Source organism: Phalacrocorax aristotelis, chromosome 13 (genome assembly GCF_949628215.1).
Source record: "Phalacrocorax aristotelis chromosome 13, bGulAri2.1, whole genome shotgun sequence".
NCBI classification, from domain to species: Eukaryota; Metazoa; Chordata; class Aves; order Suliformes; family Phalacrocoracidae; genus Phalacrocorax; species Phalacrocorax aristotelis.
In genome coordinates, this window is record NC_134288.1 from 10,351,577 (window position 1) to 10,372,619 (window position 21,043).

At 42.6% G+C, this 21,043-nt stretch overlaps 1 protein-coding gene across 6 annotated transcripts; it reads right to left on the bottom strand.

Annotated features, from left to right (window-relative positions):
* Positions 1-7,799: 7,799 nt before the first annotated feature.
* Positions 7,800-20,528, bottom strand: ARFRP1 (ARF related protein 1). 6 transcript variants are annotated; one of them, XM_075109277.1, is made up of 8 exons: positions 20,389-20,528; positions 19,030-19,129; positions 18,552-18,639; positions 17,984-18,066; positions 17,396-17,477; positions 16,846-16,916; positions 10,234-10,334; positions 7,800-8,701 (listed from the first exon to the last, which is right to left on the bottom strand). In XM_075109277.1, exons 2-8 carry the CDS (start codon positions 19,120-19,122, stop codon positions 8,614-8,616), a joined length of 606 nt encoding a protein of 201 aa, XP_074965378.1. In that variant the 5' UTR covers positions 19,123-19,129; positions 20,389-20,528; the 3' UTR covers positions 7,800-8,613. The 6 variants fall into 6 exon arrangements, with proteins under 6 accessions (XP_074965378.1, XP_074965379.1, XP_074965377.1 ...); XM_075109278.1 differs by having other exon boundaries at positions 20,382-20,483; XM_075109276.1 differs by lacking the exon at positions 20,389-20,528 and adding an exon at positions 20,196-20,271.
* Between the last annotated feature and the right edge of the window lie 515 nt (positions 20,529-21,043).

A 21,043-nucleotide genomic window follows, 5' to 3' on the forward strand; every position in this document is an offset into this window, starting at 1 on the left:
AGCTCTCTAGGTTCTACATTTCAAAGGTCTTCAGAGGTCTTTGCATTAAGCATGTTCCAAAAAAAAAGCATGTTCCAAAAAAAGGCAAATTACTGCTGCCTGCCACTGAGTAAGGCGAGAAGAGGTGACAGGAGCTTTCATCCATGATCTCCCTAAGTAGATGCAGTTATTCAGGAGAATTTAGTACCCAGTAGACTTGTTCAGACAGTGCTGTAGCACTGACTCAATAGTTAAAGCAGGAGAAAAAGAAACACTAGCATAAAATCGTCATTTTTAACAAAACCTTGGATCTGGTTTCTTGTGGTGGTTACAGAGCGCAGCACTGTAGTTTTCACTTATTTCCAGAGTTTGCTTCCAAGCAAGTGTTGGGAGGACAGTTGTCCTTTACGGAAAAGCTTGCTTTTGCCCTGAGAGGCTTAAAAGTTCACTAACAGGAATTTGTCCAGCAAACAGGGTCACATCTGAAGCACATTTCTTCCACTTGTTCAGCCATTGTTTGGCTACCCTGAATTTGCTCCCAAAGTACTTAGGTTATAATGCTCAGGTCTGGGCACTGCCTGCTCACAGCTTGAATAAAAATAGATTACTAAAACTTCTGATGCCCTTTAGCTTACATTAGTTTTCTGGGAAACATCGTCAGGAGACTTGGAATGACTACAGCTATAATATCCTTACACAACACCCTCACTGTTTAGAACTGCAAGTATTTCATGTATTATTATCTAGGTCAACATAAAATAGGAGTCTTCCTAAAACAACTGTTTGCTTACCCTTTAAAAACAATGGCATCTTCCATCTTACACAATGTTTAGGGAGAGGACTAGAACATCCTGCTGTGCCTCAGTGACTAAGCAGTATTGGAAATCAGAGCCCTCCTAGTATCATACGTACGTGGGGGAGAATCAAGGCCCTGGTTGTTGCATGGGATGTCCCTTACCACTGCTCACCCAGGAGGAGCACCAGGCATCCAACGCACCAGGTGCCAGCAGTGTCCCGTGCTCAGTCTCGGGCTTTCCCAGCTGCTCTGAACTCCAGCTGTGCTGCCACTTAGCTCTAACACAGGGGAGTGGAGCCAGGAGACTTGATCATTTTCCAATGGAAGTGCAGGGAATGACGATTTCCCAGCTACTGCTATGAGGACATGAGCCCAGCGAGGTTGTGCATTGGTGGTCTGGGTGCTGCTGCCAAGTCTCAGGCACATGGACTTAAGGGTGTTTTCGACTACGAAGTGTAAGGGACTAGATAAAGGTTTGGAGATGTCAGATCAGCTTCAGGGACACGCTCCAGTGTGCTTGTTCAGCCTCAGTCTGATCATACAGATTCCCCCATGCTGGTTTCTGTCTCTGTACTTCCTTCTGTGATACTGGAGCTTGGTAGGTGATTTATTTGACTTCTCTTGGTCTTCCCAGAAGTTAAGTCAAGGACTCTTTAGTTGGGAAACTTGGAAGGTAAGAATAGGAGTGTACATTCCCCATTTCATGACTCTGAACCTGAAAGAACAAATCAGCTCTGACAAGATAAAAACCAAGTTCTTCTTTCACACAGTTTCATGTTGTGCACTGACATGATGTCACGCAGGAACAACCTAGCTGGTGATTCAGCACCTCTTGTTTACAGAGATCCCCTGCCCTTTGCTACAACAGCTGTACTCATGGGGCATTTACTAGGTCTTTCACAGTCTGTGGCATAGACTATCCTGTGATCCTGCCTCTTCTCATGGCACGGAGATGAGCTGTCAAAATTTCCACCACACTGAGGATGTGGGTGCAGGCTTGGAAGAGCTTAATCCTTGCAGAGGACGGAGCTGTGTGGGAACAGTTACTTTCCATTTAGTAGCTGTCCTTCCCTCTTCCACAGGTGGCCAGCTGCCTTTGCTCCCACAGCTTTCATCTCCAGGGCAATGGCCTTCTGTTGAAAGCATGGTGGTCAATATATGCGGGTATTATGCATAATCTCAAATGTCAAAATAAGCCTTGTTTGTGTCAGAGGAGCAAAATGTTTCAACATGGCAGGATAACCCTTGGTATCTCACGGGTCATCTTGTTCCCCCGATAGATAAGCACAGCTGAATAAGCAGTGGGCTTTGGTGACAAAACAGGGACACCCAGCAAAATCTCAGTGAAATACAGGGGCTGTCTGTGTATTCATTCAACTGTTACTGTTTAAAGGAGTAGGCAGTGACGAGGTGCTATTTGCAATACCAGTTTCTGGGAACAATGAATCCCTTATTCCTCTTTATGATTGTCTTATAGAACCACCCCTCCCACCCCCACCCCCCTTTTTTTTTTGTTTTGGTTGGTTGGGTTTTTGGTTTTGTTTTTTTTGTTTGGTTTTCTTTTTTTGTGGGAGTGTGACTCAAAAGAAATTGCTAAAGAACATCTGCAGATGAGATGGTATCAGGTTATTTGACTTCTGGCAGAGGAGTTCCTGGCTAAGAACTGAACTGGAACACCAATAGGAAAACAACAAACTACTCTGTAGGATTCTGTTTCAGGAAAGCACTTAATTTTACAGAGAATATCGTGTATCCTCAGAGCAGTGCTTATGATACATACTGAATACAGATGTCTTAAGGCTGCACTGGATCAGAGGTTTGAATTATTTCCTCCTAACATTTAGCATAAACATCACTCAGCTGAAAAATATATGCTTCAAATGATGAAGTGTTTACTAAGTAATGCTGTGCTTGTTGTATGCTGGCAGCTGCCTCCCCCAGTTGCTGGGCAATTTCCCAGTAGAGCAGCAGTGAGTGAAACAGCTGTGCTGCACGTGCTTCATGTCCCAGACACAGCTGGCAGCAGATGTTTCTGTCTGTGAGAAACATGGGTGGAAGCAGGTGGGTTTAAGCACTGGAGCCCTCCATGGTGTGTGCTTCCTCCTGTCATGGCCACAATGGCAGGGAGCAGCTCTTAAGAGATGACTGGATGGAAGAACTCCAAGTAGTGCATTTGTGGATGGTAGAAAGACAGTACCATCTATGGACATGCACCAGAAGAAGTTATTACTCATGAGTTAGTAGTTTTAGTAAAGATTACCAGCAATTATTCGTCCAGCAAGGATTTTGTTTCAACAGAAGGATGCCTCATCCTGTGAGTTCCTACATAAATATATCTACTGCCTCATCTTCACAACTACCCTTGATAACATGTGACAACATGATTGTGGGAAAGGTGAGACTGCTGCAGACATCCTCAAAAAAGGATGTGGGGAATGTGGTATTCAAGAGAGGACGCTGCTAATAAAACTGAAAGTTGGAAACTCATTTGGAATCAGCAGCTTTAAGGAAAGACAGTGCAACCGATCAGGAATTAGGAGATCCCTGCCTCCAGAAAGTGATTTTATGTATTTAAAAATAAACTCAGACTGAATTCCACAACTGAGTAATTCACTGCAAATGTTCCTCCTTTTCATGTTTCCACTTGACAAGCACCCAGTTTATGGAAGAAATTTAGGTCATTTTTTCCCCAGTGATGTTGCATACTGTGCTGTCCAAGTGTTCTCTTTCAGCCCTCAGTCATTTTCCTACACGAGGTTCCAGCTGCTTTTAGTAACAACTTGATTCTTTCATTAGAAAATTTAATCAGCACTCCCTTCCGAGGTAAGGAGTGTCATGGGTGAAGGCTTATGATCAGATTTAAGTTGTGCAGATGAAGTTGTATGAGAACATGCACTACTGATAAGCTAGGACTTTATCCTTGTGAAGTGGTTTTGGATATAAAAAAGCCTAAGCGGGCATAGAGAAACTAACGGAAAGCCCCCAGTAGTTGTCATGGAAGCTGGTTTTACCAGAGGAGCAGAAAAACAAATCTTTAAGGGATTTCAGAAGCACAAGAAACAAAACCAAAGGGCAACGCTGCAGGAAATGCCCGAGGTCCAGCAAACCAAACAATACGTGCTACACACCAGGAATGTTTCATTGGGATTTCCAACTTTTATACAACTCCAGTGTGAAAAAGCACCTGCTCTAGTTCCTCTGGCGTTCTCTGTCCTGATGAGAGCTTGCCAGAGGGCAAGGGCTCTTCCCACCTCTCCCTGGATATAGATTCGAGCCAAATTTTAATAGAAGACTGTGCCAAAAGGGATTTTTGAGAGGACATCCAGTCTATAACCTAGCAGGGTCAATTCAGCCTGTTTTTTCTTAATTGTCCAAATTGCTTTTGGGAAACCTATAGACAAACACTTGGGACTAATTTCTTTCAGTCTCTGACAATGGTCCCAAGGCAGAAGGCAAACTCAATCTCTAGTGCTTCTTTTCATAAAAGCTGAGGAGCATAAGCAGAGCTGCAAGCAGAGGCAGAACCTGCTTTCCTTTATGTGTGGACTTTGCTGTCTGTGGCTGCCAGTCAGTCATCATCTACATTAATCAGATTTTTTTTTTTTTTTTAATTTAAAGGGATAATGGTCAATACCAGTGACAGTACCACTCTTTGCATTTCTTAGCAGATCCCTCTAGAAGTTCTCTCCTTAAACTAATACCACTTGCCAGCAGAGAAGTCCCAGGATACTGGGGCATTTAAAAAAATAATGAAATGCCTAAATCAATTCAGAAGCCTTCAAGTACTTTAATCCAGATTTTTAGCTGATGACTGCTGTAACCTTATATTTTCCAAACCCGCAATGGTACCTCACAGTTATTCATGAGCACACACTTCTGGAAATCATGACTAACCCAACAGTCTCATGTCCACCTAAAATATCATCACTGAGGAGAAGCAGATTTCCAGACTTGCAGTGAAGTGCCCTTTTGCTTGAGATTGCTATCTTAATGTGTAAAGGCAGATCCTTACCTTATATGAACTGCTGGATGTGCTGGACATGTTGGTGTACAAATGATGTTATTGGATGTATCAGCAGTACAGAAGTAGGATCATAAGGTAGAAGAGACTAAAAATAGGTCGATTAGGAATAAAACTTGACAGCGCTGGGAAGGATATTAAGTCCACTTCTCTGTTATAGGCTGATTTCAATTTAGCAGAGAGTAGGAAGGATGGCGGGGGGCATATGCCCCATCCATGCTTTCTGCTTGCTTCTTCACCTTGCTCTGAAACAGCTGGTACTGGTCAGAGCCTTAAATAAGATGTTGCACTTAGCACGAAGCTGTGTCTGACTTGTCCTGGTATTTCCCCTGGTTCCGTGGGATGGGATGTCATGGCGAGTGGGATAGGATCTGACATCAGCGTCACTGAGCAGCAGACCATCAGGCCCTTGCAGCAAGGCTAACACATCACTGTTGCCTTGCACTACAATGGGATGGGATTAGGTAGTACTGGCAAAAAGTGCTGTGAGTCAGTTATTCTGTCTTTCCATAGTTCCAAATGAAGATGAAATTGCCACCACCTGGCTAGCACTGTGATTCATGGAGTACTCAGAAGCATCAGAAGTGGGTTTTGTGCTTCTTTAAGGAATGCTTTTGCCTCCTGCTGCTAATGGCTAATAAACGTTTGCAAAGCAGGGAAATTCCAGGCAGGTGAGAGAAAGTTAATCTTCTGCCAATGTTCAAATAAGGCAAGTAAAATAAATACCATGGTTTTTAGACACTTAGCTTTACCTCAGCGTAAAGCATGCTAAAGGAAAAAGTGATTACTAAGTATGGATGATGAATCTGTTTCACCTTGGGAAGATAAAGCACCTCTTCAGAGAAATAAATGGCTATGAACAAGACAAAATAGGTTCATCTCAAATGTATCAAAAATCTCAAAAACTGATTACATTTGAACTACTCAGAAATGTCCTTGCTTTGGTTGGAGGTCTTGCAGGGGGGTGACTTGCAACGCAAAAGCATTTTAAATAGAAATCTGTGGTTCCTATATAGGACTTAAATAAAGCACAAGTCTAAACTATGATAAATTATTCATTAAATTACTGATGAAAATATGAAATAGTTATCAGCTACGTGCATATCATCTTAGGCTATCCCAGTGGGATTTTTTTCGGTCGATCTTACGCATTGACCACCACCCCTTTTCAGAACGCTTTTCCGTGTCAGTTTGGTCCTATTCAGCTGTCTGTACTGAGGCATCATTAGCAGAACAGACCTGCTTATAGAGACTGAAGCTGCAATAAAACCCACTGAAGGAGGAAGTCATCAGTGTCCTTGTGCAACCATTTATGACCATATAGAGCAGATGCAACCAAAAACCCCAGCTGACTTAGCAGCACTCCATTGTCATCGTGCTTCATGTAAAGTAACTGCACATGGTACATGCTCAGCAAGATCCAAGTCCAGATTGCGCTTCCCAGCACTCAGGAAATCTTTCAACAGTATCAGGTAGGTGCACTCCATCTGTAATGGTGGAAAAACCTGACTGCGAAACTCTCTTTCTAAAACAGACTTTGGGAGCCAAGCAGCTGCATCCCATGTGTAACAGCTGTTACTGTTCTAGAAGATAACTCTGAATGATATCGAACGTTTCGCTGCAGTTTCAGAGAAATCCTCCCGGATGTTTTGTGGACATCAGAGCGTGCTCATACTTACGTATCAGAGCTGATGTGTCTTTCTAGGTGAAACACCCTCCCGCTCATGAGAACTCAGAATTCTGAAGTCAAAATGTTGCCTTTAATTTAAGACCTCCTGCTGATGTGTGCCACAAAGCAGTCTTTGTGTCTAGAGACTTGTGAGAACAGCTATGGCCTCGAGCTTAAAACTGTTTTTCCTCCCTGGTCTCCCAGGGAATAGGGAGAGGAAAAGATCTGAGAAGAGTATGTGGAAAGCTTGGAAAACCCCTGGTATCCCATTAAACAGACACTTCAAGTTAGTTGACTAAAATGTTTTGTCTCTTAACAATGCAGTTTTGTCCACCAGTCACTGTTTTACATCTTTGTTTTTACTGTTAGCATCAACCTTGCCAACCAAAACAAGAGCCAGGACCACAGCGATACCCTGAAAATACTCACACTTTTAAAGATGGCCAAGTGAGAGAGATTTCCCTTATAATGAACAGCCACTGGGTATCCGATACTTTTGTACACTTGAAACTCTCAGCCCTACATCACATGCAGCACCTAGAGAAAGTGCCACTTCTTACAGTAAGTGAGTGATCTTCAAGGGGATCCTCTACATTCACAGAGTGCAAAAGAAACCTGGGATGGGTCACTAGGTCTGAAGGAACCTAATGAAATCTCTGGTGTCTGTTAAACCTTCTGGGATATGGCACTGACATTGGCACCATCCAAATTCAAACTCGGGTACTGTGTTATACAACCTTTTCTAACAGCAAGTAATTGAATCTTACCTGACAGTTTGCCTGGCCTTCTCCTATCCTAGAGTTATTGAGAAGTAAGATTCTGCTCTCCAGTATGCAATTATTTCCACTGACTTCATGTGTTTAATGACACGTTCCAGCTGCCCTCATGCTTTGACCCAAATGTGAGGGAATGAATTATGTTCTCTCATAAAAAAAAAATCTGCAACGAGTTGCATGCAGAAAATTCAGCAGAAAGTTCTTTGACATGCCAAATAACATGTCTATAAACAAATACTACTATCTAACTTGCTGAAATAGAGCTTGGATAATGTTCCATTAGTTATGTGAGCAAACAGGACAGAATGGTCACCCATGCCAGGAGTAACTAAAACATGCGAAGAGCAACACCCATTGCCAAACCACTGTAAAATACATGTAAGAAGAAAGTCAGAGAAATGTTAGTGATACGTCAGCAGAACTACTAGCTGGGTAGGCTGTACGAGAAGTGAGCACTACTTGACTTTGAGAGCTGCCTATCTGTTCTTTCTTGCATTTCAAAAAACTAGAGGGCTAAGTACCACTATTTCCAAACATCAGTTGCTCCAGCAAGAGAAGTTCAGAGTAGTAGGAAGCTTTATTGCATACTGATTTCTCCCTGCCTAGAGGTTCAGCTTTCAGCCTGGAAAGATCACAGAGAGGGCCTCAATTCATTCCAGTTACAGAAGATACCAATTATTCTTATAATTAAAGAGAATGCACAATGGAGAGATTGGCAATCAAAACACGGCAGTGCTTCTGGAGTTCATGTCCTATTAGGATACCCATTTTAAACAGTGTACCACTGTGCAGTTGCTGGCTTCCGTATCTGCATTTTCCACAGGTAAAAGTTATCAATCAACATGCCGACTGAAAACTGAGTTATAATCAACACTGTCTCTCCCCATTATACAAACAGCAGCATAACAGGGCCAGTAACACCACCTACAGTAACCATGGGGCTGGAGCAGCAAGGTATCCTCTCAGTTGGAAGGGACAACCATTCCCCAAGCTCTCCCTCCCTTTTCATATTCACCTACACAGTTCCTTCAGGAGTTCCTTCACATCACTGGCCTCTAGCCTGTAAGACTAACAAATCAAGAATCACAAAGTAATACAGTAGAAAACTAAGTCCTTTGCATTTGCAACAACGTGTAGATTGCCACTTGGCCTATGCTCTAAGGCCAATGAGTTAATACTTAATGTAAGAGATTCCCACCCCCCACCCAGCTGGAATCCTTTGCTCAAGTTTTTTAGACAGAGAAAGAGAATGTTTGTCTCCAAACTTAGGAAAGAATCAGGTGTAATAGGAATCCAGTGGACCACCTTCCTTAAAGAGAACACAAAACTGTGTGGAAAAAGACTGTCCATTCCTTGGCTGACTTGGAATTTCTTACGTGATGTCCTTCTTTCTTGGGGGCCGGTGAATATTCCTCACCACGCACTTCACCATCCATTCAATTCCCTCGTTCACTCCTTTGCTAAGGAAATAAGAGAAGTAGACAAGATTTCAAAAGAAAAAAAAACACCTCACACAATAACCAAGAATGAAAACATGGCTCATGTAGTCCCTAACTGACCCCTTACGAGAGCAAGTGAAGGGTTCTGCCTTGCGGTTGTTTACTGGTGCTACTATGTCAGTTTCTCATACACGCAAACAGTGGGGATCTGATTTCTTTTAACTCAGTATGTAAGCTCCATCCTTTATTTTTCTGGTGTCTGTACAAGCCTACATCCAATTTAGTTACTCATCAACTCTGTGGAAACCTTGGGATGAACAAGCATCAAACCACTTGACAGTCAGCTGGTTTGAGGTTATTTTGCTACAAGCCTCAGGGTAGTTGTATCAGATCTTCCAGCCCTGGCTCCAACTTTCTGTAATCATCTGTGCTGGCACGGCTAAGCAAGTCACCAACTCACTGGTCTGCACAGCTTCCCAGCCAGCACTTCCACCATTTTTTTTTTTTGTGCCAACTCAAACTGAAATTTTGAAAGGAAACTCCACACAGATCAAAACCGGAAGTGTTTGTACAAAACCCACAACAATTGGAAAAGTTGCATTTCATAAGATTATTATCTAATACTTCTCTTCCAGTCAGTGCTTAACTATTGTTCTTGTGGTCATTCATCTGTTAATTAGCATTTGATTCTTAGCAATGCAGATAACAGAGATTTTTCTCATGATTTAAGAAGCTTTTCTTATGCTTTGCAGTAGCTTGCATAACAATACAGCTAGATTAAAAAAAGAAGAAATCTCAAAGCTCTGGATTCAGTAGAGGCAGTAATTCAGGCAGGAGTATTTCTACCCATCTGGAACAGTACTTTTGACCTATGCTGAATAGCCCTTTTCACCCAAAGAACTGAAAGCGTAACCAAAGTATTGCAAGACTCAATGCGCAATAGTGACACCAAGATCAAGAATCTAGTGGGTTGTGTGGCATGCAGCTGTGTAAGCCTGAAGAAGAATCAGTCTCCCAAACTTTGGTCTTTTCTAGTCATTGTATCTTAAACTACAGGCATCCCCCACGTAAGAACACTCTTGGAGATTGTTATATTATCTACATAACAAAGCTCATCTGCATGACAAAAAATATGAAAGCAAGAGCATAATTCCACCACCAACAATGGAATGCCACTCATTTCTCTGGCCGCATCACAAACAGCTACATTTTCAACTGACTTACATAAAGCCAGGAGCTGCAGCACGCCAGTGACTGCAAACATTACTGTGTATGGAGATGGGATGACGGGGGACAAGAATCAACATCTCCATGTGCCTCCAAGTCCTGTTACTCTCAGCCAGTAGTACATTTTCATCGTGTTTCATAGACGGGATTAACAGATGGATTTACTGACTTGGCAGATGTCCAAGGCTCACAAACAAGTATCTGTCACTGCTGGGAAGGAAGTGCAGCTCCCTGTCAGGGGTTATTAAATCCTATAGTACTCCTCTGCTTGCGTGACACCCTGCAGCTGTTCAGTTAACCAAAATACCATCCATTCTCATACTTACCCAGTAAGAGCAGAGCAGGCTTGCGTCAGGCAGTCTCTCTTCCCAATTTTGTTAATGCAGTCACTGAATGCTGTCTTGATGTCAGGTATTGACAGACAAGTCTGCAAGGGAAACCAAAAGAAGAGCTTGCTTTCTAAGCTACAAGACATGGTGGCCTTCTTCCAAAATGAATCCTACCACATCCACAGTTCTGCCTCAGACAGGGTGGCACAACACACTTATGTTAAACCCCATCACCCACTAACACAGCAAATTCACTTCTCTACATTCAAAAAAAAAAACAAACCAAAAAAAACCCCCAAAACCAAACAATCATATTCTTTCTTCACCAAAGAGAATGCTATTTTCAGACAGTATACACAGACTGCCACACCTCCCTGATCCTCAAGACGCACACTTCTAAGCAAATAGAGTCACAAAAACTAGCACAACCCACACACACTCCTTCCAACCGGCCCAAATCATCACACACAAGTTCTGTCTATCAGAACGCTATGGGAGCACATCTATTTACAAAGCCTTTTGAAAAAGTGCCAGAATCCCAGACAAGTCTGTTCCTGTGGCTGACTTTTTGCCAATGGCCTGGATCACATCTCCCTACATGTGCACTCTCAGAAAACAGCTTGGATGTGATTTTTCCTAAGTTCTCAGCAAATTCCTTGATATTAAAGGCATAACTACTCTGGGCTTTTTTGCATTTTGCATGCAGGAGAAAATGCTGACAGTACTAAATGCAGCACATTTTCTGATGCCTGGTGTCACTTTGCTTTTGATCACCATCAGGATGATGTGTACATGTGTGATACAGCACTTCTGTAAGGCTGCTACAACATTGCCAGGAAGTGGTTTCAAAATACACAAACGCATAAACCCCCCCAATAAATCAGTGGGTTACTTTCCTGACAAAAATCAGTGTTACCACAAAAATTTTATTCTTAGAGTTACAAACACAACAAAAGCAAACCTGCCTTACTGATGTCTAAACTTGCATTCTCCTCCCTGAACATGGGGAAGCAGGTAAAAGAAAAATCACCTGCCTTTAAATCATTTTCTGATCTTGGTGCTCACTTTTTCCTCAGAAGCCTTGGACAAGCCATTTAAGCACTTAAGCTGGCCATGAGACCAGCTTTCTTCCTCTCTCTGCAAAGACATTCTGGACCTTCAGTGAGGCTCAAATACATGGTTTGAGCAAGTGTTTCCTGAAATGCCAAATCAGACCCTTGTGAGTCTTGAGGATTAGTCCAAGTGGATGTATGCTTTGAAGGAACAGACTACCTGCAAACAGGAATTCAGCCTTCAAGTTGGGGGCTTAACTTAGCAGAATGATAGAAATTAATAATACCAGCTATCCATTTTGCAAAATACTGGTTCTGGAGAAATTAAATACAGGAAACTACTGTGGAGATGACCATGTGACAAATAGGCAGGTTTCAGTGCTAATAAGTAAGAAGGGTTCTTAAGAAATGGCTTGAGAGGAGTTTAATGACACCCAATTCACCCAGTGTCCTTGAATCCAGACTTGTGATTTTTCACTGTGAAAGGCCTAGAATCCATTAGTTGTGCAACTTTTGAAATGCAACTTAGGTCATAAGAAAGTACAGTCATCAAACTTGCAGTTTCAATTAATGAGCTGGAAACTGTATCCAGAAATGTAACTTACTTCATTGACCAAAGCCCTAACAACTTACAAACCTGCAATTCATAAAGATGAGCTGTCATCCACAGGATAGTTAAATAAATAAATTAAAAAATCAAATACTAACTTTAGAGGGAGTCAGACTGGACCTGGGAGCTGGAATTCATTCCAGTAGGTCTGGAAGATGGGCAAGAGATTACTACCAAACAACCATTTCTCTGCAAGTTTGTAAAAGACGCTACTTTAGTTTTGGTTTGACATTCACTGCCAAATAAGAAAGGCAAGTCCAACAGCCTCTTGACTTAAGCCAAAGCTTCAGACAAGTCAATCACCCAGCAACTGGGAAGGAAGAAGAGGTGTACGTCAGTAATTTGAGCTATTTTTCATGTCTTTACTTTTTCCCCCCCCCCCAGTAAATGAGACTTGGTGGCAGGAAAGTTAAATCCTAAGGCAGCTGAAACTGAGCAAATGTTTCTTGAAATATGCTTTAAGCTTATCACAGTTTAATATCATATATATTAAAATTTCTCCTTTTCTGAACGATTGTGTACTTTTTAACCTTTTAAAAATATATCTGAGAGAAAGTGCTCAAGGTAGGAAATTACAGTGCAGACCATAGTCATGCTGTCCTTTATTTCTACTTGCCTTTGCAAAGCAGTCAGGCAACTGGCTTCCCAAAAAACACCAGCAGACCAGTACACCTGCACATATCCAGCGGCACATAGAATCCACCTTCTTCACCGCGTCCATCTCGGAGGCCTTTAAGAAGTCTACTTTTCCCAGTGCAGCTTACAACTGTTGTAGCCATTTTTTCTCCCGCCTTAATCCATTATAATAATTTCCCTTTCTTACCCCCTGGTATAATCATGGCTTGTCCTAACTTCCAAAAGCTGTCTAGCCATTGTTCTCCATAAAGATCTGCATCAGAAAGAGTTTTGCTTCTGAGGAGACTTTGCACGATTTATGCTGTTCATAGTAGGACATCACTGCATCATAATGCTACACCTGTTTTGAGGAAGGTCTTTTTCCCCTTGGGATGAAGTACAGTAACATAGCAGAGGGCACAGCACCACTGAACTATCAGTTCAGAGAAGCCTTGTTTTAGTGTTCAAGGGGAAGCCATGAACTGGAAATCTTGTCTCACAGCAGAGGATGAGGTAGATTACCCATCACTTCAACTAGGAGCATTTGAGCTTCTCATGCTTGGCAGAAAATGTCAGCTGTGTTTTCTGAGTTCCCCTCTTTTCCACCTCCTTGTATACATTACAAAATATTTGTTTACGCATGTGTCCTGGTTTCAGCCACAGGACAAAAAAAAACATGACAAGATGTGTTTTGTTTCTCAACTGAAACCACATAAACCAAGAGCAAACTAGGGAAGCTGGATTTGTGATCACATAAACAGTGTACCATTACAATAATAAAATCCACAAGTGACCTTTCTGGAGTGATGTTATCTGCCATACATTTCAGAGGAAACACACAATTTGACAAGTCATATTTCTATCTCGACTTCCCCAAAAGAACGCACTGCAAACCATCTTTTCATGAAGGCTCTTCAAGGCATAGTCTAGCCATGACCTGCCTGCACAAGCAAATTGCTTTTACAAAGGGTTCAGAATGACATTACCCAAATTAAGGCTCAGGGATGGTACACCTAGAAATATATCAAGCAGCAAGGTTCCATTTCTGCAGTCACCTGCAGAAAAGCATGAGTGGTTGTTTTAGGCAAAAAGGTTGCACTGTAGAGTCTTTATCTATCTGCCAAACCCACTGCAGGGAAGACAGTGCTGCTGCTTGGCCTCAGGTCAGGACAAAACCTGAAGTATAGACTCTTCAGCCATCTCAAGAGTAATCACTCGACAGAATATAACTAAAACAGAAACAACAGAAAGGTGGATAGCCTAAGTAAAACTATTTAATAAAGTTTAAACCACCTTACCTCTGTTCTGTGCTATCATTTTTACGAGCTTACTTTAAACTAAAACTTAAGCATGTTTAAATTAAAACAAGCTTATCTAAATTAAACTTATTTTACAGGGAAGCTGTGATATTTCTTATGTTGGAAATTAGAATGGCTGTCATGCAGAAGGCCTATATTCTAACAACTGTGGAAAATAGGTAACACTATGAGCCTTCAAAAATATGCTGCTACTCACCATGACTCCTCTCATTTTCCAAAGACATGAGGAGGCTTTCTAACATTCTGGAGATTTCCAAAAATTTATCTTAATCTTAAGAAGGCAGAACTTCCAGACACCACGTAACACCCGATTATTTTCATGTGCTACTTTTTCAGCTCAGTTTTTCTAGCACTTTTAAGTGTGCGGCAAAATCAGCCTTTCTCTCCTTAAGCTTTAACAGTTCATTGTACAGCTCAGAAATATATAGCTTTTATAAACCTTGAAACAGCTGCATTCACTTCAAAATGGCAAATATAAATTCTTATTTTGCAGCTTTTTCTGCAGTAAGCAGTAGGTAAGCAAAACTGCCTAAAATTTTCAAAAGCGGCATTCTGACTTGAGAGTCCACTTGAATTATTATATATCAGATATCTAATTCCCCTGCAAAGCAATAGTTCCTTTAAAAGACAAACCAAAACAAACTCCCTCCCACAACACACATTTGACCCAGTCTTTTAATTAATTACAAAATGATCCAGTTTTGAAGCCCCTGCTAAATAGAGAGCATCCTCCTGGTACAAAAGAAAACTCATATACAATATTGTCATGATATTAGAATTGGTTATTTTGTGGTCTATGACTTTATTTCATCTCCTGATACGACCAAACACCACTCATGCTTGGCAGCGCTGATCTGGGTAGTGGTGGCTATTAATTGTGAAATTCTTTTTTACAAGGAATTTAGCATCAGGGCCAAAAAAATCTTACACTTCGTGCAATTTCAGGAATTTCAGGCATTGAGTCACAACTTCTGTGAGCTTATTGTGAGGAATAGAAACCTAAAAATAAAAACAATAATCTAGGTCAGATGTACTACTTCTGACACATTTCACCAGAAGTCTTCTGCTGGCCTTTAGAGACAATATCATCATGAATTATCTTTCATCCGCATATACCAGCAAGGTTAAGACACCACTTATCCTCCCATACCACGATGCACGTAACAACAGAGGGATGCTGGTGAGAATTCCCCACTACAAATTATATGTCTGGGGATCCAGAGCAGAAAAATCTCTACCAATGATAATCCTGTAACATTCTATTTTCTTCCAGACGTCTTCAATTCTGCTAGATCAGTGGAAGAGAAACAGGCCTTCCAGTTTTCTAAATCTTGCTTATGGGAGCCTGAATAATTACTGAATAATAAGATATAGTCTCTTTAATGTTCTCTTAACAGCACTGATGTGTCTCTGCTCTGTGTCCATATCCAAGATCAGACGCAAGCAACAGACATCTAAATACACAATTTAAGTATTTCTTAAAAATAGACCTACCTCTAGTCAGTACAGTTTTGCTAATCTCGTTACAGTTCTATGACTGCATAAAGGCACTGAATCTGTGGGCTGGTCTTGGACCCTCCAGAAGGGGCAAGGAGTCATTCACAGTTTTTATCTTGAGAGCCTGTTCCAAATACCTCTTTCTAGTTATACAAAGAAGCCTACTTGTCTAATCATTTTTCTTTAGTCTGGCTAGGGTGCCAGAAGAGCTGGCTTTTGCAGTATGCCCATAACAAAATATGCATATACATCCATAAAGAAAATTGGAACAGCTTTTTCACTGCATATAGTTTAATGATCAACAGCTAAAGGCAAGAGTGCAAACCGCTCCCTGCTGTAAAGCTGTAGTGTTGCATGGAAATATGAGAGTTAATATTCTGGTCTCCACACAGAGAAGACAGTCAGTTTCCCCACATCCCCATTTCCCAGAAATCACTGCAAAGTCAGGACCATATATCAGAAGTCCTGTCTCAATCTCACACTGACTTTTAAGTGGAACTACATTTCTTTTGTTTCTACGACTAGATAATCTTATGATCATCAAAAAAATCGATTGTGTTGTACACAGGAAGTGTAACCAAATCCTCCTTTAAAGCCAAAGTGATTTGTATGTAAGTCTCAAGTATCTCCCACAAGTACACTCACTGAGATAGGTGTGAAGTCCAGGGGAAGAAGCTGAGAAGTATTAGCATACTTTGAAACAGATACTGACCACAGCTGCCAGGCATGGTACTCCAAATTCTACTGAAAGTCTCTGGCTCCATCTAGAGATTAATCACTCTAACTGCAGTACAGGAATTCCAGGTACAAGCCATGGAAAGGAGGAAGAAAACATCGAAAATACCTCGACCACTTTAGGCACTCTTTTCCGTTTTTTCCATGCCAGGGGAGATGAGGACCATCCTGGATGCATCACCTAAACAGCCACACTGTAGTGCCTGCTAACTTGCCAAATACAAAACGAAAGTTTTGCAGTTCTGGATATGCTAGAAAGAATTCAAATTATACTATCAAGAAAAAGCACTCCTTGCCATTCACTGCTGTCATTGACTGAATGCCCAAGGACAAACAGAATGCTTCATTGAACAGATCTTATCTGCTTATGGGAGAAGGATGATGCTGCTTCACATACGTTTGTGTGCTGTTCCCAGGTAACAGCAGAGCAGCATAAACAAAATGCACTAAACATTTTTTTGCTGAATAAACAGGAAAAACAGTATAAAGATACCAAGTCATGGTACAGGAAAAACCCACCACAGCTACATAGTCTCTTCTGTTTACATAAAAAGTTCAAATCAGCTGAAATGGATGTGCCTGTAGTAAGCTTACTTATGCCATTGGAAAAAGGTTGGAGAAGCAAGGAAAAAATTACAACTAAATTAAAACAATTATTTCCAGCAGCAGGAAAGCACTGTAGGATCTGTCCAGAAATACGAAACAAATTTAATATGAATGCAGAGTTCATCTTTCCAAGGCTTATTTGCTTGCTTAAGTAGTAGATCTACACAAATCTTACCTCTACATCCTGCTTGTTTGCTAATACCAGAATGGGAACCCCTTCCAGAGCTTCGCTGGTAATCATCTTCTCTGTAAAGCACAGAAACAAAACCAGAGGTTTAGCCGGTTCTGGAACAGAGTTGTGCACGTGCCTGACACAGACTATCTGGACACAGGAATGAAGCCAGAGGCTCCTTCTTGTATTACAGTTTCATTTGATACAACCTTCCAGGTCTATTTTCTTCACAGAATTTTTTCCATATCAAACTCCAAACTTAATTTTGATCAGCAAGCATGTTACAGAGAATTAATGAGGTGATAAATATACAATAAGGAATAAAAATTCCAAAATCATTAGCACAAGTACAAGAAGAGATTCAAGGCCATTATAAACAACAAAAGCGAGTCCTGTGTAGCAGACAAGACAGACTTCAAAAAGTACAAAAGTTGTGTCATCAACAGGCCACACAGCTCACTTCAAGAACACAGGAACAGACAGGATAGTAATGAGAGAACTGTACCACAATACGTCATGAAATCACAGTACAGGTAAAACATAACATACTCACCAAAAGCTCTTTTAGATTCTGAGAGCCTCTCCTCATCAGTGGAGTCAATAACATAGATCACTCCGTGAGATTCGGCATAATACTGCAAGGATAACAGAGATATTAGTGTATCTGCTAGTACCATTTGTTTTGGGGGAGGGGGATTGGTTTTTTGTTTTGTTTTGTTTTGTTGGGGGTTTTTTGTTTGTTTGTTTTTGATTTGGTAATTTTGAGACACATGGAAGAGATCAACCAGTTAGAGCCAGCTGTTTCCGTGGTGTATGTCTGGAGAGAAGAATAGTGGCACACAGAATGCATTGCCTGTTCTGTTTGCGGGCCTACTGGATATAACAGGTGAAAAAGTTTATCTGTCCCCCCAAAAGCTTATCTCTATTGGCTCAACCCTCAGATATGGGTTGGTAATTGCTGTCTGTAAACAATAATGCAAATATTAAGCATTATCTTTGCTAATCTTGCACATATATGGTTGAATCGCTGGAAAAAACTGGGCTTACTACTAAGCCTGTATGATTACTAAATGATCATACTGATTCAATTGTAAGAGAGACAAAAAACATTTCTAAAAAGTAAAAAAAATACATCTCCAACCTTGTCCCAAAGAGACTGTAGCTCCTCCTGTCCACCAAGATCCCAGAACATTAGCCGAGTTTTGCCAACATCAATAGTACCAACTAGAAGGAAAGAAAAACAAAATTCAATGAAAACTAAAGGTGTTCTCTAAAGCACAAACACCTGTACAGCCCCCTAAGAAGTCTGGGGTAAAACAGTCTTCTAGAGGAACAAAATCACATACAGTGACCACTTTCAGCAACAGAACACCACCTTTGCAAAGAGTGACCACTAATACCAGATAGAGTCGTATCAGTGCAAATAGTATCAGAATTAGGACAATGAATGAACTCCAGTGAAATTTAGCTCAACCTCTGAGCATAGCACTGAAATGGGCTACTTGGTCTGTTAAGACTTCAGGTTTTTTTCCTCATAAGCCAAGCAAGTCTATTTTATTCTTATACAAAAAGACATGGGGATCTGGCAGGTACGACCTCTACTTCCACGAACTATTTTGCCCTTCTTGATTCTTAAATATTTCAGACAAGAACTAGCTGTTGTCTAATTGTGCAGGAAAGCTGAAAAAATTCCAGACAGATTTACTTACTGTTCAAGCCTACAGTGGTTGTGATTTTGGACAAACTCATCCCTTTGTAGTTCTTGTTAAATCGAGTTTTAGTTTGTTCAAGGAAGGTCTGAAAAGAAACAAGAAAAAGTATTTACTCTAAAATATTTTACTGGCTGGGGTAATCCTAACCCAAACCTGCTTTTTCATTGCTGCAGAACCCTGCTCTAATAGACACTGCCCTACCTAACCTTGGAACAAACCTCTCTTCTTGTTCCCTATTTTAGCAAGGAAAGAAGGGATGACAGGTGATTACAGGATTACTGAAGCCTCAGTTATATCCCTCAAAGCTTATGCTAAATTTAAGCAAGATGGAAAAGTAAATTCCTTGGTGTGACATTGCTAAAATAACTCATAATACAGCTGAAGAAAGACTGACCTGCCATTTGGAAGTTTTCTCTTTGGAGGATGTTTAGAATTGCATGTGCCCTACACAGAATTGGTAATAAACAGCACTTACGGTTTTACCAGCATTGTCCAAACCAAGGATCAAGATGCAGTATTCATCCCTCTGGAACATGTATTTATAGAGTCCAGACAGCAGAGTATACATCCTGCTCCTGCAACAAGTACCAGGAAATCATTAACAAACAGATCATTTCCAAAAGTCTCACATTCCACAATGCAAGTTTTTCTCAACACCAGATAAAAAGATGACGTTACTCTTTTATCAGTAACTCTCATATTTAGGCAACCCAAGGACAAATCACAGATCTAAGAGAGATAATGCAAATAGTTCAAGATCCAATTTTCAAACGCACACAAGTGAGGGATTACCTTCCAAAGAGCTTAACCTCTGTTTCTGCATGCAGTGCCCAGCATCCACTGCAAACTCAACCGTCATTTGAAAACTATACTATCTGCTTTGGGGCTTAAAGGAGAGCTAAAGAAGAGCTTGAACATCTTTTGTGGTACATGTAAGACCCACAGAAAATGAAGCCAACTTCATGCAAGTACACAGAATGGGTATCTTGAGCAAGAATGTACAGGTCAGCCTTGTTCTCAATCCATATAACAGTACCATGGGATCTTTAATGGTCGAACTGAGCACAGCATACTCTAAAGGTGCATAAACCCCTCTACTTATCTTAAATTAAGCCTTATCCAGCAACAGTGTTCTGTTATGGTATCCACCATATAAGTATTTGGTCATCTTGCAATGCCATGAACACAAGATGGGTAAGTTAGCGAGCCAAACGCGTAAGACTAAGACTCAGATAAAGTGACACCAACACCTGCAGAAGCCCTCACGTTTTTTGTTGTTGGATTTGCACAAACAAGGCAGAGATTTGCTAAGGTGGAGGAAGGATTGGTACCAAGCGCTACAGCTGACTCACAGAACATTGCAACAACTCCTCCGTTTAAATACAAAGTGAACCTCAAGGCAAAGACTTTGAGAAGCAACTATCTCAGAGCAACCGTGCAGATAAATAACCACTTCAGAGTCAAACAACACTGCTGGGGGGGGGGGGGGGGGGGAGGGAAAGGGGACCCGCTAGGCGAGCGGGGACCCCTCAGCTCCCCCGAGGCTGCACCGGGGCCGCAGGCTGGGTACAAGCCGACCGGCCAGCCCCCCTTTTGGGCCAGCAAGTGATCCTAGGGGTGCCCCTAGATCCGGAGACCCACCTCCCCCTGCTCCTTCCGTGCCACAGCCTGACAGGGAAAGCGGGGAAGTCCACCCGCACCGCCATTTCCCCCTCACGGCCCGGGGCCAGGCCCGCCCAAGCCCAGTCGTGCCCCGCCGGCCCCCGCCGCGGCCCCAGCCGCCCCCCGAGCGCGGCAGAGCGGAGGGCAGCGCCCGCAGCCCCTCACCGCGTACCGGAGGGGCCTCCGCCGCCTCCCCGCTCCCCCCGGCACCGGCCGCCGGCGCCGCTCCGCGCGCGGCGCTCTGGGAAGCGTAGTTCTGGGGCGGGGCGGGGGGGGCGTGGGCTGGGGTCAGTCGTGTGAGGTGTAACTAGGCCAAGGGCCGGGTCCTGCCTTTGGGTCACGCCAACCCCAGGCAACGCCCCAGGCCTGGGGCAGAGCGGCTGGAAAGTGCCCAGCAGAGAAGGCCCTGGGCGTGCTGGCTGACAGCCGGCTGGGCATGAGCCAGCAGTGCCCAGGTGGCCAAGGAGGCCACCAGCCCCCAGGCTTGTGTCAGCACTGGTGTGGCCAGCAGGAGCCGGGCAGGGATGGGGCCCCTGTGCTCGGCCCTGGGGAGGCCCCACCTCGAATGCTGGGCTCAGGTTTGGGCCCCTCAGGACAAGAAGGCCCTTGAGGTGCTGGAGCGTGTCCAGAGAAGGGCAGCGGGGCTGGGGCAGGGTCTGGGGCACAAGTGTCCTGGGGGGCGGCTGAGGGGGCTGGGGGGGTTTAGCCTGGAGAAGAGGAGGCTGAGGGGAGCCCTTCTCGCTCTCTGCAACTGCCTGAAAGGAGGGTGTAGTGGGGTGGGTGTTGGTCTCTTCTCCCAAGTCACTAGTGATCGAACAAGGGAAACC